The sequence below is a fragment of the Ascaphus truei genome, chromosome 13, assembly GCF_040206685.1.
Source record: "Ascaphus truei isolate aAscTru1 chromosome 13, aAscTru1.hap1, whole genome shotgun sequence".
Classification (NCBI taxonomy): domain Eukaryota; kingdom Metazoa; phylum Chordata; class Amphibia; order Anura; family Ascaphidae; genus Ascaphus; species Ascaphus truei.
The window spans coordinates 16,732,081-16,756,865 of NC_134495.1; the positions used below are offsets into that span (position 1 = coordinate 16,732,081).

The 24,785-nt window shown below is 48.4% G+C and overlaps 1 protein-coding gene across 4 annotated transcripts in view; it reads right to left on the bottom strand.

The window, feature by feature from the left end:
* TMEM132C (transmembrane protein 132C) overlaps nucleotides 1-24,214 on the bottom strand; it is a 225,421-nt gene extending 201,207 nt beyond the window's left edge. For all 4 annotated transcript variants that reach the window (XM_075568706.1, XM_075568704.1, XM_075568705.1 and 1 more), the window contains exon 1: nucleotides 23,470-24,214. Coding sequence is in view for 3 of the 4 variants with exons in the window: in XM_075568704.1 (XP_075424819.1) it covers nucleotides 23,470-23,587 (118 nt within the window). In the remaining variant the exon portion in view is untranslated. The remainder of the gene's footprint in view (nucleotides 1-23,469) is intronic.
* Between the last annotated feature and the right edge of the window lie 571 nt (nucleotides 24,215-24,785).

Genomic DNA, 24,785 nt, shown 5'->3' on the forward strand with positions numbered 1-24,785 from the left:
AGCCCACTGCCTGCCAAGCTCCATTAAGTCCGGGCAAATACGGGGATGTTACCCGAAACAGCAACGGAAGTTATTTTCCCTGAGGTCAACGCATATCCGCAAAGCTAATTATATGCAAAAACAAGGGCCGTTATCTATCTAATTAGCATGGTCTTAGAGCCGCGTTATTGCAGCATAATGGTGAGTTAGCTTCCTATAACATGACTTTAAATATGACTTCGCCTTACTCCCATATAGAACCCGAAAACAGGCAACGTGGTGCGTTTTGCTATTTCCCAGGCTTAGCTGTAACTTTACCAAAGTCCCTGCGTTAATCTTCAAGGAGCAATGCAAGCCGTTTTCTGTTTTATATTTTAACGCAGGTATGGAACAGGGGGGGTCTCCGGGAGCTCAGCCCCATTAATTTCAGCTCCGTTGACCTACTGCTTCCAGAAATGCAGATCTCCAAAGGGGGATGCCCGTATCTCGTCAAAATGTAAAGCTCCCGCGTCACGCGGGCCAATAGGAAGCCAAACTTGATGATGTCACAGCTTCCTATTGGCCCGCACGGCGTGGGAGCTTTGAAACTCTGCCATTACATGAACCCTGCTAGCCAAGCGCAGTGGCTACCGGCGCCCACTAGGGCCTGTAAGTATCTCGGGAGCCAGGCGGTCCCCAACGCTGAATTGTATGGGTTTCAGCTCCAGAAACGCCCTGCTTCAAACCTGTATTAAATTTTTTAAATAAATTGCCCCCAAAATGGCGTGCTTGGATTGCCACTTTACCCGACTTTTGTGGACAGGTGCTGTTAGGGGGAACATATCTTCTTCATCTCATCACTAACGACCGTTATAGTTACCGTAATGCTCTTTCCGGGAAGTAAACATTACTCAAATGTATGTTTGTTATTAGCCTTTGAAAATATATGGAAAAGCTTAACTCAGACTCAACTCATGTTAACATTACTTAACCGGACTTTGAGAATCTGACCCATAGAGTTTAACCCATAGAGACATTAGGATGATAAACTGATTTGAGGTTCATGTTGCACCCCTTGGCATCAATGTCTAAGGTGACCTTTGTCAACCTTGCTCCTTCGTTATCAGGGTACGATTCTGGTGTGGGGGGCAGTTTGGGGAGGGCCAAGGTTGCATGCACTTGGTGCCTCCGGTCCCCAACTCGAAAAGCAGAATCGTAACTGAAAGGCGGCGTTCTTCATCTGCAACTGTTACTCAGAAAAATGGTGCTGCAGAAACTGTGAGGATACATTATATCCAGAGGAATGTACTGACCAGTACACTGCACATAGCCTATACAGTAGCAAGAAATCAGCTTATTATTATTATTAGGGAAATATATAAAATTGTGTTATTCTCGAAAAATACCGTAGTGATCTAAGAAACTACATTTTGATCCAGTGCTTGCAAAAGTGACACTATTGTTTGACACACAATTTAAATAATAGGGCTTTTTATTTTTAAGGATACATCTGTGTTATTTGCAGCCACATGCAAATGCTAAAGTGAAACTTTTAGCAAACCCCTCATTTCTTTCCAAAGAGGGGTTGAGAGTTCGTATAGTTAAGTTCATAAATCCAAGAAAACGGGCTCATAGTTGATTTGTTTGAGTTAAATCAATACTACATGTGTTTTTTACAAGGATAATCAATGTAAACTTTGTTAGCATTAGTCAATAAAAGTTACCGATTTGTTTCTAAAGAAATCAGTTGGGTAAAAAGGCGTGAAAAGCACTATTTACATAATTAGACGCTAATCAAGACATATCTCTTTGCTTCAGATGTTTCCTCGTGTCAGTTTTGATATTACCGGAAGGTGGGAGATGGTTTCAGATGTAAATGTCAGGCCGTGCTTCTATAAGTCTACTGGGTTTGTGCTGTTTCAGATAATTTTATTTGAACAAATTCCATAAAGGGCTGAAGCTCAAAAGTTCAAAAAGTGCCTGGAGCTTTGTATCCCTGGAGAGTTCTTAGTTTGAAATATGGATTTGGATTATTCCACCAATAATACACAAGAAATGCTGCATCGGAGACAACAGTTGCCCTTACCTGACATACTGTACGAGAAAATTGGAAGAACATAGTTAAAAATATGTGACCCCGTGTCTTTGACATAGATCAGGGGGTCCAACTTCAGTCCTCAAGGGCCACCAGTAGGTCAGGTTTTAAGGCTATGCCTGATGCAGCACAAGTGAGCAACCTGTGCTGAAGCAGGGGTATCCTTTAAACCTGACCTGTTGGTGGCCCTTGAGGACTGCAGTTTGCCACCCCTGTAATCGATGTTACAGCAGCAGCACGCCGTTCTCCTCTCTGAGCCTGAAAGTGCTACATTATAAGGCAGGACAGAGTAGGACTACACATTCCCAAAATGCCAAATGCCTAAGACTTCTCCTCTCTAGACAGATGAGACACAAAATGTTATGACAGATCACTAATAGTTACAGCATCAATGTTTAAATTCCCGCTAATACAACAGGGAAACTTTGAATCTCCAGCCGGGTGCTATGATAGTTACGATGGCATTATGAACGGACACGCTGTGAAACGGAGAGCCTTTGGGTGGCAGCAGTATATGGGTGGCCAGCTTTACTCCACAAGGGCTACCAACAGGTCAGGTTTTAAGGATATTCCTGCTTCAGCACAGGTGACTCAAACAGTGGCTCAGTTGAAGACTGAGCCACCTTTGCTGAAGCTGGGACTTATTGAGACACCTGTGCTTAAGCTGGGACTGATTGAGACACCTGTGCGGAAGCAGGGATATCTTCAAAACCTGACCTGTTGGTGGCCCTCGAGGACTGGGAGTTGCCCACCCCTGCTGTAGTACGTTAAAGGAAAACTCAGCAAAAATATTATGCCCCCCCGCCCCACGGAGACACGGTTAGATCGGCTGTCTGCCTCTGACCCCTTTATAATCACGAGTTCATTGAGTTTCAGACACTATGCAAAGAAATCTATAACGTGTAAAACATATCCTTGACATGTGGTGCACTGTGAGATATTAATCATTCATTAACGACATAGGCCAACGATCTCTCCTTTGAACGCATTCTCTGCACGTAGGAGCCGCTCGGAGATTGTTTGATGGATGTTCGCGATGATTCTTGACGGCCCGCCACTAACTGCTGCCACTTGTGCGGGTTTAAACCCTTCAGTGCCAGCGGGGTCTGCAATCCATTGTTCGGTCACAGAAGGGGTTAAATTGGGAGTTGAAATGTCACACGCGCCTGCAGCACAGGCGATCCGTGGCCTGTGGGGTCTGGAGGAGAAGACGCGACCAAGAGCAGCGCCAATTCAATGTTTGGGGGCGTGCCCATGACGTCACGTGAGTGGTTCGCCCTCATTGGCTGAACCGTGCACGTCACCCGGCCGTCGCGAGACAAAATCAAAAGATTCAGTCTCGCCAAAAGTTGGTCGCGTCGTCGCCCTCGTGCGCGCTTTATGGCCGCGCACATTGCCTTCCGGGATTTTGTTTTCAGCGCGCGCGCGACATCGCTCGTGCCGTCGCGTTCACCATGGCCACAGCCATGAGGGCGCGATCATAGTGCCGGCGGCATCGCGCGCGCGCGACCCGGCCGCCGCATCTAAAAACAAATGATGTTGTCGTGCCAGGATACAGTCGCTCCATCGCACGGTCGCGCACACTTTGTGCGCCTTCAACAGAATGCAGGTACTGGTTTTGGCGCCGCCGCCGCAAGCACTATAATCGTGGCCTCGCACGGCGTGACATCACACGTGTTCGCCTGCCTTTAAAAATAAAATTGGCTTCCCTACAAGGTATACAACGCACATCTATCAACAAGATCACAGTCACCGTCAGGGAAGAGGTCACTTGCACCAAACCGCTGTTGATTCCCTTAACACACAACAGTCGGTGTGTTCTAATGATTGAACACACACTGCGTGCAGCTTCTTTCTTGTAACATACGGGAGCGACAACCTACCGTATATATCAAAGTATGTTGTATGTGCTCTCCAAAAGCTCACATATAGAAATAAATATAAGGGGCATTCATGGGCTCCAATCAAAGGTATCACAGCATCCCAAATATATAGGGCGTTACATCCCAATGTTAACAAGTACTGCTCCTGCTAAAGAAACAGGCCGGAAAATGACTCGGAAATCTATTTGTATTTATCAAACCATATTCACACCTGGTACACCAGTAACTTTATATGCCCCTGCTCAATCTGTATTGTGTATTTATTATCTACTGTAAATGCAATTGCTGAAATTAATGCAGATTTGTGTAAGCTCTTCCACAATAAAAAAAATGTGAGACCGTAGTAGATCAATAAGTCACAAAGGGAATAATATAAAAACGACCGATAGATCTGGACATACTCAATTCATATATTGATTTTATATCTTAAATGTGAACATAGATGTTATACTAATATTTTCGGTACCTGTTGTATTGGCTTCACCCTGACTCTCCCTTTGTAAAGTATCATTTGTGTATGTCTCAAAAACTTGATTGAAACAAAATTTAAAAAAAATGTGAGACCGGTTATTGAGCTTAAAATTCTTCTTTGTGCTGGTCAGTGAGCAAGGGGTGAATTGGATTACCAAACATTGATTTATTGCTAGGGTGCCAGTGTTTTATCTGATTGATCTTGCCACACTTTCCTTTAAAGGCGTTGGAGATAATAAAGCCTGTGCATTTCCACCTGTCCTGTTCACACCTTGTTCTGTTATGTGCTGACATGCAAGGGATGACCTATTTTCAGCTCAGTAGAGAATCCTTTCCAATTATTTCCCGTGTTATTTCACTGGCAATGAAACTAGACTATCTGCAAGATGTGAAACCTCTTATGCCAAACACCTTTGTAGGACCGACAAGACAAGGATGTTGTGGAACGGTACATAAAGGTAAATTAGATGGGGGTGTCTGGAACATTTGAGGTTCCTCTAAACAGGAAATGCTCATGTTGCTATAGGAAAATTATTTCTACCTTCTAATTTAATTCTAATATACTGGGGGACACAAAGCACTGTGTAGATTTAACTGCAGATACTTCTTAGCAAACACTGCGAAATCTATGTACACTACTAAGCATCAGAAAAAGTTTTTTTTAGCCCAAAATCGACACGTCAAATTTAATTTCAATTGTGCTAATTATGTAGTAACCAAAAATGACTCCATCTGCGCCTGCGGCATCAAAAAAGGATTATTTTCCATTTGCTTTGGCGCACTGAAATGGACGGCGCTTGGCGTACAGATGCAAATGCTATGTACGGAAAAAAAATTATATGTCTGTGCACCCCAACAAATCAATAGAAGTGCATTAAAGTTGTCCAATAAGTTCAATATGGGGTCAACGTTAAAAAAAACTATCAAGTATTAGCGCAGAATGAAATTGATATGCATCAACAAAAATTTTTTTTTGACGCATCATCAATATTTCATTAAATAAGTTAACAAAACGTCTTACTTTAACAGGAGGTTATGGCTATTATAAATAATATTAAACTAGTTATTTATATTTATTACCCCTGGTTATACATACAATTCTGTTTTGTATGTATATCTTTATTCATATAGCACCCACAGTAAACTCTGCGCTTTACAATGAGACAATACAGTACAGGGAATTTTATTAATACAAAAAGCGCAGCAAAGTCAGACAATAGGAAAGGAAATCCCTGCCCTGAAGAGCTTACAATCTAAGTGCTATGTTGGGAGACTTACTGAGACAGCAGGTGAGGGAATACGTGCTGTAGAAGGCAGTGCTTGGCCACAGTGGTTGGTAGGAGTGGGTGTGGGACAGTAGCCACGAGTCCAGGCTATTGGGATGCTTCATTTAAGAGGTGAGTTTTAAGGTTTGTCTTGAAGGTGGGGAGAGAGGGTGCTTGGCGTATACCTGTTATGAGGCCTAGAAGTTATGTGCGGGTGAGTGAGCAGGGGAGTGGAATGGTTAATACCATGTGCCGGTCTCACTGTATCAAAGCATGAAGCCTATACAAACAAGCAAAAAAGAAGAAAAGTCAAATAGTTGTTATTCCAGAGAGAAAACTAATACATTAGCTTGCAAAGCCCCACTGGCAATCTTAAATTATTTAGGAGTATTGCAAAGTTGTAAATCCAATAATCTATCCAGGAATTTAGATAAATCTAGCCCCAAATAGAATCCCTTCTGTGATAACAAACTAGTATTACGTGCAAGCACTATTTGTGCTGTTGGTAGGGGGTCTATCAAATTCTGCATGAGTTCTCCATGCTGTGTTGATCAATTGAAATTAACTGAGCCTGAGAAGTCAATATCATATTATCTCCAGCACAGTGGTTATTTATACTCTGTGTTAAATTTGTATAATGCAGACGTGATTCCCAACCTTATCGTGCAGCCCAAGGCGCTGGTTGTAAAGGATTTGTAACTGACGTCTCGTGGCGCAATGTGGCACAGGCAAACGGCGGCATGTGCATTATAAGTAGGGTGCTGGGCATAACCAGTCTCACTTTGTGTTGGAGCAAACAGAAACAAATAACCAGTTGCTGCCTATGTTGGATGCTTTGCTATTCATCTATAGTAAGATAAATGAGCGATTATAACATTTTGTCTCTGATGGGGGGGACAAGAACCAGACCCGTTCTTGCCACGACACCTGTTCTCTGTTCTTAGCACTGGAAGCCTGTAAAATGGCAAATTTATTTCAAGATTGGCTTGTTGACATTCAAAGCCCTAAATGGCCAGGGCCACAGCTATCTGAGAGAGCTTCTAGTTCCCTACACTCCCATCGACAGATGAAGGACTCATAACAGTTCCTAGAATCTCCTTAACTTCCTTTGGCGCCCGAGCTTTTAGCCACGCTGCTCCCACTCTCTGGAACAATCTGCCTCATACAGTTCGAGAGGCCTCACTCTGGAAATCTATATCCAGGCATTTAATTAATGACCCACAACCTGTCCAGCATGTAATAGCTACAGTACCGTCCCAGCCTGTATTGTATCTGTTCTAGTGTTTGGTCTCTTATAACCTAAAATGTTTTCTCATTTTCCCTTTTTGTAACTGTGAAGCGCTTTGAGTCCCTTTGGGAAAAAAGCCGCTATATAATATTAATTATTATTATTATTAGGAAGGAAGAGGACAGAAAGTTGAGATTCCCTTAAAGGAATGGCAACAGCACAAAGTACCACTACTTTTTATTTAAAGGTCTCAACTATCATTTTCATTTCTTGTTCTTGGCATTATCATCATGAAGATCTTTTTGCTGACATCTCCCCCAAAGCTATTTGCTGAAAGCGTTCCCGCGATGCTCTGCATCACATGGCATCAGCTGCTTCCTAATTGTGTGGCCCAAAACAAAATCACAGCTAGCACAATTATGCAGATCAAAGCAACGTATAGTAAATGGCCTAAAAGTTATTGCTTGTTAGGATAAGATGGTTTTTACCACCAAGTTTTAGCTGCTCTATAAAGCAGGGCAAAATTTGACAAGTTTCTTCATTCAGTATCAGGAAGATCAGGTAAGACTTCTCAAAATAGGTGGAGACAATGTAACAAAAACTATAGGTACGCAAGTTCTTAAACGGTCACTATGGAGCATCATAAAAAAGGGAGACTATAGAAAACCCTAATGTAATAGATTCATTACACCCAACGATACACGGTTAGATACACACGTGTTTCACAAGCTTTCCATGGTTTGCACCCAACAGAAAAACTGGTTTTGTTTGTTACCCAGTAATAAAAATTAGGCAAGAAAAGAAAATACAAGTAGAAAATGACAAACCGAGCCATTTCAAAGACAACTCATCCCTCACCCATCACAGCAGATCGATAATGAAATGCCTGCTCACGCCATACAATCTCATTAAGATAGATGCAGTAGATAGAAGCACCCAGCCAGATGTTGCCGGCAGCCCATCCCGAGGCGGTAAGCAGGCAAGGCACCGCCTACAGGCGGCAGGTCTTGGGGGTGGCAAGAGGGAGAGGGAGTAACAGCGCTTCTGTGTTCCTTTTTTCCGGATACATTTATAAAAATGTTTTCTATGGGGGGGGAGGGGTGTGTGTGCTGAATAGTGTTTGCCCAAGGGCGGCACATACCCTAGGGATGGGCCTGTATATAATACCTCCTTTTGAACGTGAAGTTCAAATTCAAGATCTGGTAGACGATACTTTTCCTATAACACTTGCAGAACCATTGGCTGACAGTGACATGCAAGTGATGTGCGAGTGACGTATGAAGTGCGAGTGACGTGCAGTATATATATATATATATATATTATAATTATATTAACATATATATTATATATATATTATGCACACACCTTTTGCAACATCAACGAAAACTCTAAATGTGGCCACAAATGCATTTGATGACTAAGTTACATCTTATTTATATATGTTTATTCAATAGAAAGTATGACAATCTTAAAAGGGGTTATTAAAATAAGTGTGCGTGTTGGGATTATAAAAGAAAACATCCAGTTATATATATTTAATTTTTGATTTCTACTTATGAACAACCTATTTATAAACTATAAAAAAAAATGCCCAGCACACAGCACTTCCACTGCAGCAAGGGATTCTGGAACATGACATGCAAATGAGCACACAGTGCCACCTTTTATCTCAAGCTCACATTACATGAACAATCCTTAGCCAATGCATGCTGCTTTAAACACAGCTTTTAAGCAAGGACTGTGGAGGGTTTTTGTCACCTTTTTTACCCACCATAACCTTAATAGATGTGGTGATTACCTACTCTTTATTCTCAAATGAGCAAATGTCAGCAACCAACCTCACACTGATGATACCCATCACGGTTGAAACATGTCTGTGAGTGGGTTAACTGACTTTGCATCGCCCAAGTCCTTGCTTAAAAGCTGTGTTTAAAGCAGCATGCATTGGCTAAGGGTTGTTCATGTAATGTGAGCTTGAGATAAAAGGTGGCACTGTGTGCTCATTTGCATGTCATTTCCCAGAATCCCTTGCTGCAGTGGAAGTGCTGTGTGCTGGGCGATAATGGTGAATGACAGGGTTGCAGACCTGTCTAAGACATGCAAATGAATATACAGGAATATTTACAGTTGATATATATATATATATACTAGCTGAGAGACCCGGCGTTGCCCAGGATGTAAATGCGTAATAGGTAGCATTATTTATAAATTGTGGAACAATAGGTGAGTATTTGTTGTAAAGGTTGGATAATAATATTGAAAAGAAAGATGGAAGAAAATGTAATACGATGTTGTATAAAAATGGTTTATTGTAACCACACCACAGTACAATGTATATTTTGGTGCCATAAGTGATGTAAAAATGTGAGGCGTGTGTCCTGCTAGGGTGTGAGGCGGCGGGTGGCGCGTGGGTTGTGAGTGCTGTCTGCGAGTGGGGGTCCTGCTAGGGTGTGAGGCGGCGGGTGGTGCGTGGGTTGTGAGTGCTGTCTGTGAGTGTGGGTCCTGCTAGGGTGTGAGGCGGCGGGTGGCGCGTGGGTTGTGAGTGCTGTTTGTGAGTGGGGGTCCTGCTAGGGTGTGAGGCGGTGGGTCAGTGATGTCGGTGCGTAGGGGCGGGAGGCAGCAGGTGTGTGTGGCGGCAGGTATGTGTCGAGTGTGGCGGGTGTCTGTTGAGTGCGTGCAGCGGCTGTGAGGCGGTGGGTGAAAGGCAGAGGCGGCCGGAGTAAGGGCGGGTGAAAGGCAGAGGCGGGGGTGGGGAGGCGGTAAGGCGGGCAGGAAGGCGAAGGGTGGCGGGAAGAGGAGGAGGGGGTGGTGGAGGGGGGCAAGGGGTGGAGGAGGGGGGCAAGGGGTGGAGGAGGGGGGAAGGGTTAGAGGAGGGGGGAAGGGTTAGAGGAGGAGGGGGGAAGGGTTAGAGGAGCGGGGGGGGAAGGGTTAGAGGAGGGGGGGGAGGGGTGGAAGTGTGGGAGGGGGTGGGAGGGGAAAGGGGTGGAGGGGAGGGGGGTGGAGGGGTGGAGGGGAGGGGAGGGGGGGTGGAGGGGAGCGGAGGGGGGGAAAGGGGAGCGGAGGGGGGGAAAGGGGAGCGGAGGGGGGGGAAAGGGGAGCGGAGGGGGGGGAAAGGGGAGCGGAGGGGGGGGAAAGGGGAGCGGAGGGGGGGGAAAGGGGAGCGGAGGGGGGGGAAAGGGGAGCGGAGGGGGGGGAAAGGGGAGCGGAGGGGGGGGAAAAGGGAGCGGAGGGAAAAGGGAGCGGAGGGGGGGGAAAGGGGAGCGGAGGGGGGGGAAAGGGGAGCGGAGGGGGGGGAAAGGGGAGCGGAGGGGGGGGAAAGGGGAGCGGAGGGGGGGAAAAGGGAGCGGAGGGGGGAAAGGGGAGCGGAGGGGGGAAAGGGGAGCGGAGGGGGGGAAAGGGGAGCGGAGGGGGGGGGTGGAAAGGGGAGCGGAGGGGAGCGGAGGGGGGTGGGGGAAGGGGAGCGGAGGGGGGGGAAGGGGAGCGGAGGGGGGGGTAAGGGGAGCGGGGGGGGGAAGGGGAGCGGGGGGGAAGGGGAAAAGGGAGCGGAGGGGGGAAAGGGGAGCGGAGGAGGGGAAAGGGGAGCGGAGGGGGGGGGTGGAAAGGGGAGCGGAGGGGGGGGTGGAAAGGGGAGCGGGGGAGGGGTAAGGGGAGCGGGGGGGGTAAGGGGAGCGGGGGGGGGAAGGGGAGCGGGGGGGGAAGGGGAGCGGGGGGGAAGGGGAGCAGGGGGGGTAGGGGAGCGGGGGGGGGAAAGGGGAGAAGTGGTGGGAGGGGGGAGGTGGTGGGAAGGGGGCAAAGGGGGGAGGTGGTGGGAATGGGGAGGAGGGGGAAGGTGGTGGGAAGGGGGAGGAGGGGGGAAGGGGGAGGTGGTGGGAAGGGGGGGAGGTGGTGGGAAGGGGGGGAGGTGGTGGGAAGGGGGAGGAGGTGGGAAGGGGGGGGAAGGGGGAGGTGGTGGGAAGGGGGGGGAAGGGGGAGGTGGTGGGAAGGGGGGGAGGTGGTGGGAAGGGGGGGAGGTGGTGGGAAGGGTGGGGAGGTGGTGGGAAGGGGGAGGAGGTGGTGGGAAGGGGGAGGAGGTGGTGGGAAGGGGGAGGAGGTGGTGGGAAGGGGGAGGAGGTGGGAAGGGGGAGGAGGTGGGAAGGGGGAGGTGGTGGGAAGGGGGAGGAGGTGGGAAGGGGGAGGAGGTGGGAAGGGGGAGGAAGGGTGAGGCGGTGGGAAGGGGAGGCGGTGGGAAGGGGGAGGGGAGGCGGTGGGAAGGGGGGGGGAGCGGTGGGAAGGGGGGGGGAGGCGGTGGGAAGGGGGGGGAGGCGGTGGGAAGGGAGGGAGGCGGTGGGAAGGGGGGGAGGCGGTGGGAAGGGGGGGGGGGAGGCGGTGGGAAGGGGGGGGGGGAGGCGGTGGGAAGGAGGGGGGAGGCGGTGGGAAGGAGGGGGGAGGCGGTGGGAAGGGGGGGGAGGCGGTGGGAAGGGGGGGGGAGGCAGTGGGAAGGGGGGGAGGCGGTGGGAAGGGGGTAGGAAGGGGGGGGAAGCGGTGGGAAGGGGGGGGAGGCGGTGGGAAGGGGGTGGGAAGTTGGGAGGGGAGGCGGTGGGAAGGGAGGCGGTGGGAAGGGAGGCGGGGGGAAGGGGCGGTGGGAAGGGGGGGGCGGTGGGAAGGGGGGAGGGGAGGCGGTGGGAAGGGGGGGGGAGGCGGTGGGAAGGGGGGGGCGGTGGGAAGGGGGAGGGGAGGCGGTGGGAAGGGGGAGGGGAGGCGGTGGGAAGGGGGAGGGGAGGCGGTGGGAAGGGGGAGGGGAGGCGGTGGGAAGGGGGGAGGGGAGGCGGTGGACAGGGGGGAGGGGAGGCGGTGGACAGGAAGGGGGGCAGTGGACAGGAAGGGGGGCAGTGGACAGGAAGGGGGGCAGTGGACAGGAAGGGGGGCAGTGGACAGGAGGGGGGGCAGTGGACAGGAGGGGGGGCAGTGGACAGGAGGGGGGGGGGCAGTGGACAGGAGGGGGGGGGGGCAGTGGACAGGAGGGGGGGGCAGTGGACAGGAGGGGGTGGGCAGTGGACAGGAGGGGGATGCAGTGGACAGGAGGGGGATGCAGTGGACAGGAGGGGGATGCAGTGGACAGGAGGGGGGGCAGTGGACAGGAGGGGATGCAGTGGACAGGAGGGGGATGCAGTGGACAGGAGGGGGATGCAGTGGACAGGAGGGGGATGCAGTGGACAGGAGGGGGATGCAGTGGACAGGAGGGGGATGCAGTGGACAGGAGGGGGATGCAGTGGACAGGAGGGGGGGGCAGTGGACAGGAGGGGGGCAGTGGACAGGAGGGGGGGGCAGTGGACAGGAGGGGGGGGGCAGTGGACAGGAGGGGGGCAGTGGACAGGAGGGGGGGGCAGTGGACAGGAGGGGGGGGCAGTGGACAGGAGGGGGGGGCAGTGGACAGGGGGGGGGGCAGTGGACAGGAGGGGGGGGCAGTGGACAGGAGGGGGGGGGCAGTGGACAGGAGGGGGGGGCAGTGGACAGGAGGAGGGGGCAGTGGACAGGAGGGGGGGGGCAGTGGACAGGAGGGGGGGGCCAGTGGACAGGAGGGGGGGCCAGTGGACAGGAGGGGGGGCCAGTGGACAGGAGGGGGGGGCAGTGGACAGGAGGGGGGGGCAGTGGACAGGAGGGGGGGGCAGTGGACAGGAGGGGGGAGCAGTGGACAGGAGGGGGGGGCAGTGGACAGGGGGGGGGCAGTGGACAGGAGGGGGGGGCAGTGGACAGGAGGGGGGGGGCAGTGGACAGGAGGGGGGGGGCAGTGGACAGGAGGGGGGGGCAGTGGACAGGAGGGGGGGCAGTGGACAGGAGGGGGGGGCAGTGGAAAGGAGGGGGGGGGCAGTGGACAGGAGGGGGGGGCCAGTGGACAGGAGGGGGGGCCAGTGGACAGGAGGGGGGGCAGTGGACAGGAGGGGGGGGGCAGTGGACAGGGGGGGGGGCAGTGGACAGGAGGGGGGGGGGGCAGTGGACAGGAGGGGGGGGGGCAGTGGACAGGAGGGGGGGGCCAGTGGACAGGAGGGGGGGCCAGTGGACAGGAGGGGGGGGCAGTGGACAGGAGGGGGGGGCAGTGGACAGGAGGGGGGGGCAGTGGACAGGAGGGGGGAGCAGTGGACAGGAGGGGGGGGCAGTGGACAGGGGGGGGGGCAGTGGACAGGAGGGGGGGGCAGTGGACAGGAGGGGGGGGCAGTGGACAGGAGGGGGGGGGCAGTGGACAGGAGGGGGGGGCAGTGGACAGGAGGGGGGGGCAGTGGACAGGAGGGGGGGGCAGTGGAAAGGAGGGGGGGGGCAGTGGACAGGAGGGGGGGGGCAGTGGACAGGAGGGGGGGCCAGTGGACAGGAGGGGGGGCAGTGGACAGGAGGGGGGGGGCAGTGGACAGGGGGGGGGGGCAGTGGACAGGAGGGGGGGGGCAGTGGACAGGAGGGGGGGGCAGTGGACAGGAGGGGGGGGCGGCAGTGGACAGGAGGGGGGGGGCAGTGGACAGGAGGGGGGGGGCAGTGGACAGGAGGGGGGGGCAGTGGACAGGAGGGGGGGGCAGTGGACAGGAGGGGGGGCAGTGGACAGGAGGGGCAGTGGACAGGAGGGGGGGGCAGTGGACAGGAGGGGGGGGCAGTGGACAGGAGGGGGGGGGGCAGTGGACAGGAGGGGGGGGGCAGTGGACAGGAGGGGGGGGCAGTGGACAGGAGGGGGGGGCAATGGACAGGAGGGGGGGGCAGTGGACAGGAGGGGGGGGCAGTGGACAGGAGGGGGGGCAGTGGACAGGAGGGGGGGGCAGTGGACAGGAGGGGGGGGCAGTGGACAGGAGGGGGGGGCAGTGGACAGGAGGGGGGGCAATGGACAGGAGGGGGGGCAGTGGACAGGAAGGGGGGCAGTGGACAGGAGGGGGGGCAGTGGACAGGAGGGGGGGCAGTGGACAGGAGGGGGGGCAGTGGACAGGAGGGGGGGCAGTGGACAGGAGGGGGGGCAGTGGACAGGAGGGGGGGCAGTGGACAGTGGACAGGAGGGGGGCAGTGGACAGTGGACAGGAGGGGGTGGACAGTGGACAGGAGGTGGGGGCAGTGGACAGGAGGGGGGGGTCAGTGGACAGGAGGGGGGGGCAGGGGACAGGAGGGGGGGGCAGTGGACAGGAGGGGGGGGGCAGTGGACAGGAGGGGGGGCAGTGGACAGGAGGGGGGGGCAGTGGACAGGAGAGGGGGGGCAGTGGACAGGAGAGGGGGGGCAGTGGACAGGAGGGGGGGGGCAGTGGACAGGAGGGGGGGGGCAGTGGACAGGAGGGGGGGCAGTGGACAGAAGGGGGGGCAGTGGACAGGAGAGGGGGGGCAGTGGACAGGAGAGGGGGGGCAGTGTACAGTAGAGGGGGGGCAGTGGACAGGAGGGGGGGGCAGTGGACAGGAGGGGGGGCTGTGGACAGGAGGGGGGGGGCAGTGGACAGGAGGGGGGGGGCAGTGGACAGGAGGGGGGGCAGTGGACAGGAGGGGGGGGGCAGTGGACAGGAGGGGGGGCAGTGGACAGGAGGGGGGCAGTGGACAGGAGGGGGGGCAGTGGACAGGAGGGGGGGCAGTGGACAGGAGGGGGGGCAGTGACACACACACACTCACACTCACACACACACACACACACACACACGTCTCAGTCCCGTGATGCGCCCTTTCTCAGTTCTGTGCGGCGGCGGCGCCGCAGGTGGGGGGGAGGTGGGGGAGCAACACACGCGACACCTACCTGTACTTCCGGCCGCCGCCATCTTCTCACTCTGCGCCGCGAGGGAGGAAGGGGGTCCGCCATCTTACGCGCCGCGTGGCAGCCTGTTCCCACGCCGGGGAGGGAGCGGGAGGGAGGTGAGTGGAGCGGGAGGGAATGGAGCGGGAGGGAATGGAGCGGGAGGGAGGTGAGTGGAGCGGGAGGGAATGGAGCGCGAGGGAGGAAGGGGGTCCGCCATCTTAGGCGCCGCGTGGCAGCCTGCCTGTTCCCCCGCCGGGGAGGGAATGGAGCGGGAGGGAGTGGTGTGTAGCGGGAGGGAGTGGTGTGTAGCGGGAGCTACACTGTGTGAGGTAGCAGGATAGGGGGAGGGACATTGGTGGCATGGTGTAGCGGGGTAGGAGGCCTTCCGGTCTGGTTGCGGTAGGGAGATGTGTGAGGTGCAGGAGATGTGAGGCGTGCTGTGCGGTTCGCGGGAGCTACACCGTGTGAGCTAGCGGGATAGGGGGAGGGACATTGGTGGCATGGTGTAGCGGGGTAGGGGGCCTTCCGGTCTGGTTGCGGTAGGGAGATGTGTGAGGTGCAGGAGATGAGGCGTGCTGTGCGGTTCGCGGGAGCTACACTGTGTGAGGTAGCGGGATAGGGGGAGGGACATCGTTGCCATGGTGTGTGAGTGGAGGCCGCGGCCTCGCGGTCCGGTTGCGGGAGGGAGATGTGTGGCGTGGAGGGGAGGGGGGGTTTGAAGAGGCAGTCTGCAGTGTTTGGTGTTGTGTGAATGTGTGTGTGTGCTGTGTTTGTGCGTTGTGTGTAGATTCTGTACCTGATTCGGCAGTCTGTGGTAGCAGACGTGAAGGTTTTGATAGCTGTGAAGCGTGGCCCCAGAGCAGGTTGAGGATTAGAGGATTAGGTGTTGCAAAAGCAAAGCGTTCCCAAAACTCAGTGAGGGGTGGGACAGTGTGGAAGTATTAGGGCATTGGTGTTGGACGCAGGCCAATGAGAGGTGTGCGGGGGCGGGCATTGGACGCAGGCCAATGAGAGTCAGTGAGGGGTGGGACAGTGTGGCATTGGTGTTGGACGTAGGCCAATGAGAGGGGGGGCGGGCATGGCCTGAGCCGGAGTGACAGGCCCAAGGTCCAATGCGATTGACCCTTGGGACGCAGACATACAGTGATTTCACAAATATATAGTAGATATATATATATATATCTAACAATGAAAAGAAAAGCGTCTTTTCATTGTTATATTACGTCTAGTCCCTCTTTCTCCTCTTTCTCCTCTTTCTCCTTAGTCCTCCTTCTCCTGTAACCCAGTTCCTGCAACACCCACAGTGTACTGATAGCCAAACAAAAGCCACCCTATGCATTTCGTGGCGGTACCTCTTCATCAGGGGTGGGGCTTCAGTTGGCAAGCAAGTCCCTTATATATATATATATATATACACACACACGCACACACACACAGCTCACTTACAAATTTAATTAGACACAATATATTTTAAAATATCAAAGGGAATGAGTATAAAATAACTATTACTGTATAAAAATGACATTATCCACTTGGTAGTCATAATACATTAAATAAAACAGATTATTAGTAATGATTAAAAACATCAATATTTAAACAATTAATCTTATTAGCAACATAGAATTAGCTGTAACCACAACAAAACTACAGCGGGAGAATCAACCAATAGCAAACTTGTAATTTATTATTAATATATCTCTCAGAATTCTCCTAAAATAGGAATTTATTCCAAATTGGTAAAAATCAATAGATATTATTATATTTACTTTAAAAATATATAGTGTGATTGAGAAAACAAAAACTAAAAATACAATTCAGAGATGTATTTAAAATCCTAACAGTCTGATAAAAAATATTGAATATATCCCTTGTTTTCGATCTGGTTATTCTCCCTAAAAAAAGGCTCTTGGGGGGTGGAAATGATAGGTAAAATATCCACAGTCGTATTGTTTTTATGAACATTAGTCTTGCACCTAACGCTAGACTCACATTCTGCCTTGGATTTTGATGACTAATCGGGGAAGCTAATCCCCTTAGAGGTGAAAATCTATATCTAATGTGAGTTTTATAGGTCTCTGTATGTTTATCATTTCTCTTTGGATTAGCTTGAACAAATGACCTAGTCTGTGGTTTAGGGCTTGATATACTTTGAGGGATTCATTGTCCTATAATTGTATTTTCCTTCAGTCTTTGATCTAAACTGGAATGTTTTTTTATAGGAATTTCTCACTGGGTTCTTAAAACTCCAATCTCTTTGTCACCCATAAATGTAATCCTGTGTATCCCTCAAAAACGTATTTTTTTTTTCAATTATTTAATTCTCAAAAAGGTCTCTATTCTTTTATTCAGGATATCATTGTAATTAATAAAACTTTAATCTGGTTCAAGTTCTCCAAATTTGGCATAAATTCCTTGTATCCGAGTTTCTAAAATACTAAGTTGATTCTCCCTATAAATAACTGAAAGATTCATCAATGCTATAGAACAACTGTCTAAAATCTCTTTCCATGTGTTGCTAAAAAGCTTATCATTAAAAATGGGTGTTTTAAGAAGTCGTAAGCCTCTAGGTATCCTATTATTTTCAATGCATTGTCCTAGGCTCGTCATATCGCACCAACTAAAAATTTGGTCTACAATATGTAGGAAGGACAAAACGCAGTGTGAAACAGAGCAGATTAGAGCACAAGGGCAATATTATGAGAGGTGTCGTAACTCATGAGGTGTCGAGACACTTTAAAATTGTCCACAATATGAATCCAAATAGTCTAAAGCTTATCGGCATTGAAGATTTTGAAATAGGAATAAAAGGAGGAGATAGGTTCCTTAAATTGCGACAAAGAGAGACTTATTGGATTCATCAGCTAGGAACCTTATCCCCGAAAGGGTTAAATGAAGGGATTGATCTGGCCTCCTTTTTATAGTTCTTTTCAAATATTTTTTTTATCAGACTGTTAGGATTTTAAATATGTTTCGGAATTGTATTTTTAGGTTATTTCCCACAATCACGCTATATATTTTAAGTAGATATAATAATATCTATTAATTTTTACCTATTTGAAATAAATTCCTATTTTAGGAGAATTCTGAGATATATATTAATAATAAATTACAAGTTTGCTATTGGTTGATTCTCCCGCTGTAGTTTTATGTGGTTACAGTTAATTCTATGTTGCTAATAAGATTGTTTAAATATTAATGTTTTTAATCATTACTAATAATGTGTTTTATTTAATGTATTACAGTGACTACCAAGGGGATGTCATTTTAATACAGTAATAGTTAATAATAATAATAATAATAATAATAATAATAATATGTTCTTGTATAGCGCTGCTAGTTTTATGTAGCGCTTTACAGAGACATTTTGCAGGCACAGGTCCCTGCCCCGTGGAGCTTACAATCTATGTTTTGGTGCCTGAGACACAGGGAGATAAAGTGACTAGCTCAAGGTCACAAGGAACCGGCACCGGGAATTGAACCAGGTTCCCCCGCTTCAAACTCAGTGCCAGTCAGTGTCTTTACTCACTGACCCGCTCCTTCTTTTATATTCACTCCCTTTGATCTTTTAAAATATATTGCGTCTAATTAAAGTTGTGAGGTATATATAAGGGACTTGCTTGCCAACTGAAGCCACAACCCTGACGAAGAGGTACCGCCTTGAAACGCGTACGGTGGCTTTTAGTTGGCTATCAGTACACTGTGGGTGTTGCAGGAACTGGGTTACAGGAGAAGGAGAGCTGGAGGAGCTTGCAGTGTTGGCTTGCAGTGTTGGCTCCAGCTAAAACCATCCTCCGTACTCTATTTTGGGACTGCTGTTGTAGTCGCAGTGATGTCACGACAGAGTGACGCGGTGGTGCATCACCCACATGGTGCGGAAGCACTGGGAGAACAGAGAGGTGCTACCGGACGGACCAGTCAGGCAGACACGCCAATAGGAGTGAGTGAATCCCTGCCCAGGCTGTTCCTGGACTACAGAGACCCCTACCTCATTTCTGCTCTTTATGCACATATATTCTGTAAGTGCATTTTTATTCTTTGTGCCTAGTAAAGCTAATAATACTACACTATGAGGTGTGCGCTTCACTCCTTTTTTATCTTTATATTGTTTTTCTGTGGAACGCCTGGGTTGCCTCCTGTTGAAGATAGCAGCACCCTCAAGATTTGATTTTTATCTCTCTGGTTTTTATTTAGATATTTTGTATTTGTGAAATTGATTATTATTGTACATTTATTTACATTTGAGATTGTACCTACCACATAGGTTTTTGAGCGCCCTTAGCTGAGGCTTGTTTTTACACTAGCATTAGAGGTTTTAATAATAAATGTATCCATATTACTATTTAATTATGTATCAGCTATGCAAACAAATGTATCAGGATATCATAAGCAGCAGTATTTAGAAGTAGGTATCACCAGAATGCTGCAGCATATATTATATGTAAAGTGTGGAGGTTTCTTATGAGGCTACAACCAAAAAATTGTTGTTAAATGGAGTACAACAGATTGCTACATTACTGGTGAAATAAGTAAGGTGATCAAAGTAAGAAAAGATATACATCAGGACAGAAGCCTCCATGCAAGTGACAAAGGATGAGAGATTTAAAACCAGAAGACGAATGTAGCACCAAACCAGTAGGCTTCACTTGTCCAATTAAAGGCTCCCTTCAAGATGGAGTGAATAAGAGTGCTCGCATTTCTAAACACACTTGAATATTAGCTGGAGGAGGGCAGCGCATGTCAATAAATCCAAGTGCCCCTACTAGACAAATGAATAAAAAAGTGATGAAAGCTTTCTCCATGCAATCCTTCCAGCGACAGGTATAATCCACCTACAAAAAAAAGAAGCTTTTCAGATACACACAAGAAAGAGCTCCGTATAACAGCTTTTCATGTTGTTCTTTCTCGGTACACAAATAAGTCTTGGCAAGTGAAAAAACAAAAAGTGACAAAACAACTCTGGCGTACAGTAATGATAAAGAACACTTAGAAGTACATTCACATGTCTAAGACATCTGGGTAATGATATGCAAATGAGCATTCATAGTGCGACATGTGAATGCAGACTCATACAGTATGTTTTTTTTTTTAATTATTATTTCTCTCTAGAAATCCAAGGCATATTAACCATTAGGCAGCAAAGTAACTGATCCTCGGGAGTAGGGGAAAAAGGCGAGCATTTTGTTCTACTATTCGTTAAAACAATTTTTTTTATAAAGTGCATGCAGATATGTGTAGTAATAGGGCATAGAAAAGAAGTGGATCACTGCAGAGAGGTTGGAAAAAAAGGGATTTATTCATCCTTAGGCTGCCAGAAAGGACTGCTATGTATTTGGAACCAAGGAAGATAAAAAGAACCCCTCCAACCAAAATGTAGTGGGAAGGTAGATCAAGATTTAACTCTGTGCCCAGGACATACTTGAAAACGAGAGGTAACTCTCAATGTATTACTTCCTGGTAAAATATTTTATAAATAAATAAGTCAATTTCGGGGCAAAGTTGACTTAAACAGAAACATTTTCATCTTGCATCAATGTGTCAGAGAACTTTGCACGAATTATGCATCAGGGATGCACAAAATATAATGGGCTATGTAAAAAAAAAAAACTCTGTGCATCAATTCCCCCTTCTCTGGCAGGGAGAAAAGCCTCCAGCAGGTCTAACCGTGTGAGCTGGCATAATTCCACCTAACTAACGACCAGTACAACGCTGAAGGCAGAGTTGTGTTTGCATTGATACGTCTCGACCAATGCTTACCCAAGATAAATAAATACTGGCTGGAACTCTGCTATGGTTTTTGATTGTGAGAACCATGTCCTTCTAAAGTCTTTAATCCTACAATTCAACAGATCCAGGGAGGGATTGTGAGTTTGTTGAGGGGGGAAAAGGGGTGGGAGTTAGAATCACTTATTTAAGGCTCCCATGGAACTCAAGCACACTGACATTGTAATAAGTTTGCACAGCCTTTCAGCGTGACCCATGAACTATAAAATCACAGCGCCTGATGAAGACAATGCTCCCTGCAGGAAATAAATATTTGGCCCTTTTATCTCAATGAGCCATAATCAGGAGCTCCCAGCAGCTGCTGTTGGTGTCGTGGATTCTGGCACAATTGTTGCCTTCCCAACAGCCTAGCTGAACTAAAGCTGATCCTAATTCCTACAGGGCGAGATGGCTTCACAATGCTGAATTGTTTCTCAGGGCCTCTTTTTAGATACTAAGAGACCCAGGGAGGCTGGATCTGTGGGACTTTTCTCCGCTCTGACTTAAATCATTCACTGCTGGAGAGGTCAGCAACACATTACTTTGCATTTGGTATCTTTAGAGTTGTGCAAGTTGAAACGGCCAAGTTCACATTTAACTAGTAGAACAGCATGTCAGATGGGTGTCAGCTGCAACCCTAGGGACACAATTAGGGGTAGAACCATATATGTCAATTGGGAAAAAAGTCCTACTGGAAGTGTTGGAAGTTTATTTTGGGGCAATTCATACATTGCTGGTGATGTGCTAGGATCTTTAATTTCCCACTAAATTATTTAATACTTGGAGGGCGTATTGTCATCATGGACTCCATGTACCCACGTGTCACGTGCAGGAAAAACCTCAGTAATGTCCCGCAATGGAATTAACCAAGGTATGCCTCAATCAGGAGACCTAGTCCTTTAACATACAATAGATATCTTTTTTTTTAAGTTGGACATCATATTAGAAAGGAAAGGTATTCAGGGACATATCAAATAAAATGATGTTGATCCAGGGAGAAATCAGATTGCCAATATTGGATTAAGAGAGAAATTAATTTGTCCCCTTATGAGACATCATTGGAGGATGTTTCACTGGGGTTTTTGTTTACCTTCCTCTGGACAAAATACTGTAAGTACAGATATAGGATAAAGTATTTATTAGCATAGGTTGAACTTGATGGACATATGTAATTTTTTAACCTCATCTACTATGGAACTAATGAACATTTACAAATATCTGAATGATTCAGAATTCAAAAGAATAACATTGTCCAGATACACACAAGAAAGGAAAGAACTTGATGCAACATCTTTTCATTTTGTTATTTCTCTACAGAAATCCCAAAGTGCAAATCTCTGTGCACATGATGAAACTCTGCCCCATAACATTGAACCTGATCTTTGAGGCTTATGGAATGGATACTGAACCACACAACACCTTAGGTTGAAAACCCCATAACCATGAAGAAATCCCTTTCTCTCCATGGGTCTTTGGTGCAAAGATCAAAGGTTCTTTTGGGAACATATTCATTTCACCTGCATGTTTTATCTTTTCTGTGCATAATGCACTGTTTAACTCATCCCTCAGAGACACATTTCAATATATTTCTCTTAACTCTTAGCTTTATGAAGCTTTGAACCATCACATGTGGTGTTTGCTTAGATTGTATGCTCTTAGGAGACCTCAATATTCAGCTGTGTATAGAGTGCCTCTTTATCCTATATACTGTAAAACTTTATTTGCATGGTTAATGCCATTTAAAAAATACATTTTTTTTTTAAAGTACCAATCATTTGATATCTGGGTGGTTGATTTACTGATAGCAGATCACCTCTTCTAGTTGTGTAATAAATACTTTACTTGATTCATTATGCTGTGCGACTTATTTTTACCTAATTTGTCTACAACTTATATTATTGAATGGTTTGATGAGCATATTTAGTCTCATATACAGTGTACCAACCACATCCTCTGGGCACAGACTTGTAGGAATGATATATTAGAGTGCCATGGGAAAAAGGCTGGTAGGGGAATTAAATAGATCCAACAATGAGTAGCCTCTTATCTGTAATCCCCTGAAGTCACTGGAACCCACCACAGCCTGCCAAACAGGAGGGATGCCAAATAAATGTGTTAATGTCTCCCAGACAAGCAACACAACAGAAAGGGTTCAGACTGAAACAAGTAATGTCAGAAACACAGAGCTCAATAAATCAAATATCAGACGTGTGTCTGGTCTACCCAGAATGAGTTCCGCAATATTATACCGATTAAAAAAAGTTGGCATGGGTTTAGGAAAGTATGCCCATATTATACACATTAGTAACAGACATACTGTCAAAAGTGACACAGAATTGTTGCTTTCATTTCTGTCCCAAAGCTTTATATCCCAATGACAAAGATCATTTAATGTACAATAAACACGGTTTCCTCGAGGGCTCATGTTTGGGGGGGGGGGGGGGGGGGGAAGAATTCCTGATATTGGTAATTTAAGTGTTACCTAAAATATTAACTGACAGCAATGTCTCTGAACTAGGGGGATGGGTGGTGGGGGGGGGGGGGGACTGCTGGAGGATTTTGCAATTAAGTATGTGTTCTCAGAATTATAGTGCAAGGCTTCATACATAGAGAATGAGGGAATTGCTTACATTGACTCACTTTGAAATTGCAGGAGTAACATCTTTAAAAATACAATACTTTTAACAACATATTGGTACCAAATAGTAAATCAGTAACATGTGGAACTCTTCTTAACTAATAGAAAACATACCTGTATTCAGCTGAATACACCGCGGAGAACCAACAGCATCAGTTACATTTAATCCACTATTGATACAATTAAGAACACGAAGGCACCACTCAGGGCTACAGTGTCCTTTAACAAGTCATGAAAAGAGCATGTGGTTGAATGTCTTAATATATCCGCAGGGCACTTAGAACTTATTCAGCTCGTCATAAACACATTATCCTAGCCACAATATATATATATACACACACACACACATACATACACACACACACACACACACACACACACACACACACACACACACACACACACACACACACACATTTAAGAAAGCATCAGCTTCCTGTAAACTTACCTTTGCAAAAAAACATCCCAAGGACCAAGCTCACCACTGACCCAAGATGCCGCAGAGTGGTCAATTTAAACATTCCCAAAGTGCCCATCTCTGTACGCAGGATGAAAAGCTGTCCCATAGCATGGAAGAGGGGGCTGCCTTGCACGTGTAGTCACATAAAAGAAACTGCCCCCGAGCCCCTCAGTAAATGAGGAAGGGGTCTGAGAGCCCACTCCCACGTTGCCTGGAATGTGTCTTTGGAATTGGTCAGCGGATAGTATCAGGCCACCTCACTATGTCCTGCAGACTCCTGCTGCCCCAAAGCACATGGATCTGTGATGGAAAAAACAAGTCGCCTCTTACTGATTGCCTTTATTCCACTCTCTGGGGTGCAAAGGTCTCTGCATGGCACCGCTGTATCAGTGAGTATCATTACTCCACAGCATCATTATTACTCTGTCCTGGACCCTGTAGACTGCAGTGAGTGCTAATGTTTTTCCATACTATGCAACAAAGTGTGCAGATCCCAGTGAGTGATCTCCCTCCCCAAGGACAGACCACGCTCTCCTGGCTGCAGAAGTATTTGCAGTTTGTTAGTGAGTACTAGTACTCCATGATACTCCTGTGCTCAGAAGTTTCTTCTGCTGTATGACAACAGGCAGAGTGTGTAACCCCACAGGTGCATGGTCTCTGCAGAGCTCTGCTGGTGGCCCCTGCAGCACATTGCTCCGGTGCCTGGTCCTCATCTCTCCTTGCTAACTCACCAACTCTGCCCAATTCATAGTAGAACAGACCTGGGCGGGGCTTACAGACAAGCAGGGGAGCCAACCAATGAAAAACAGAGAAGGCACAAGGCACGCCTATTTATGGGCGTGCCGGATCTGCCTGCTTGGGGGTATGTGTTCATTCAAATAGCTCACTGATCCGGGTTAACCTCTTCAGTGCTGGAGAACTCTGTGCAAAGTGCTATTTAGTACCAGGTGCTAATACTGTTTCTGATTTAAGTTGAGGCTAATTCTGTTAAATAAGAAGGTTAAGCTCATTCACCTCCTTGCATTTAAAAAAGGAAGGTGTAAGTTATAAAGAAAATAATGATGTGACTTTTCTTATAAGTATTATACATGTATGTAATGTATGTCTGTATGTACTGTATGTATGTATGTATGCATGTATGTATGTAATGTATGTATGTATGTATGTATGCATACATGTATGGATGTATGGATCATGTATGGATGTATGGATGGAAGGATGTATGGATGGAAGGATGGAAGGATGGATGCATGGATGTATGGGTGGAAGGATGGATGATGTATGGGTGGATGGATGGATGTATG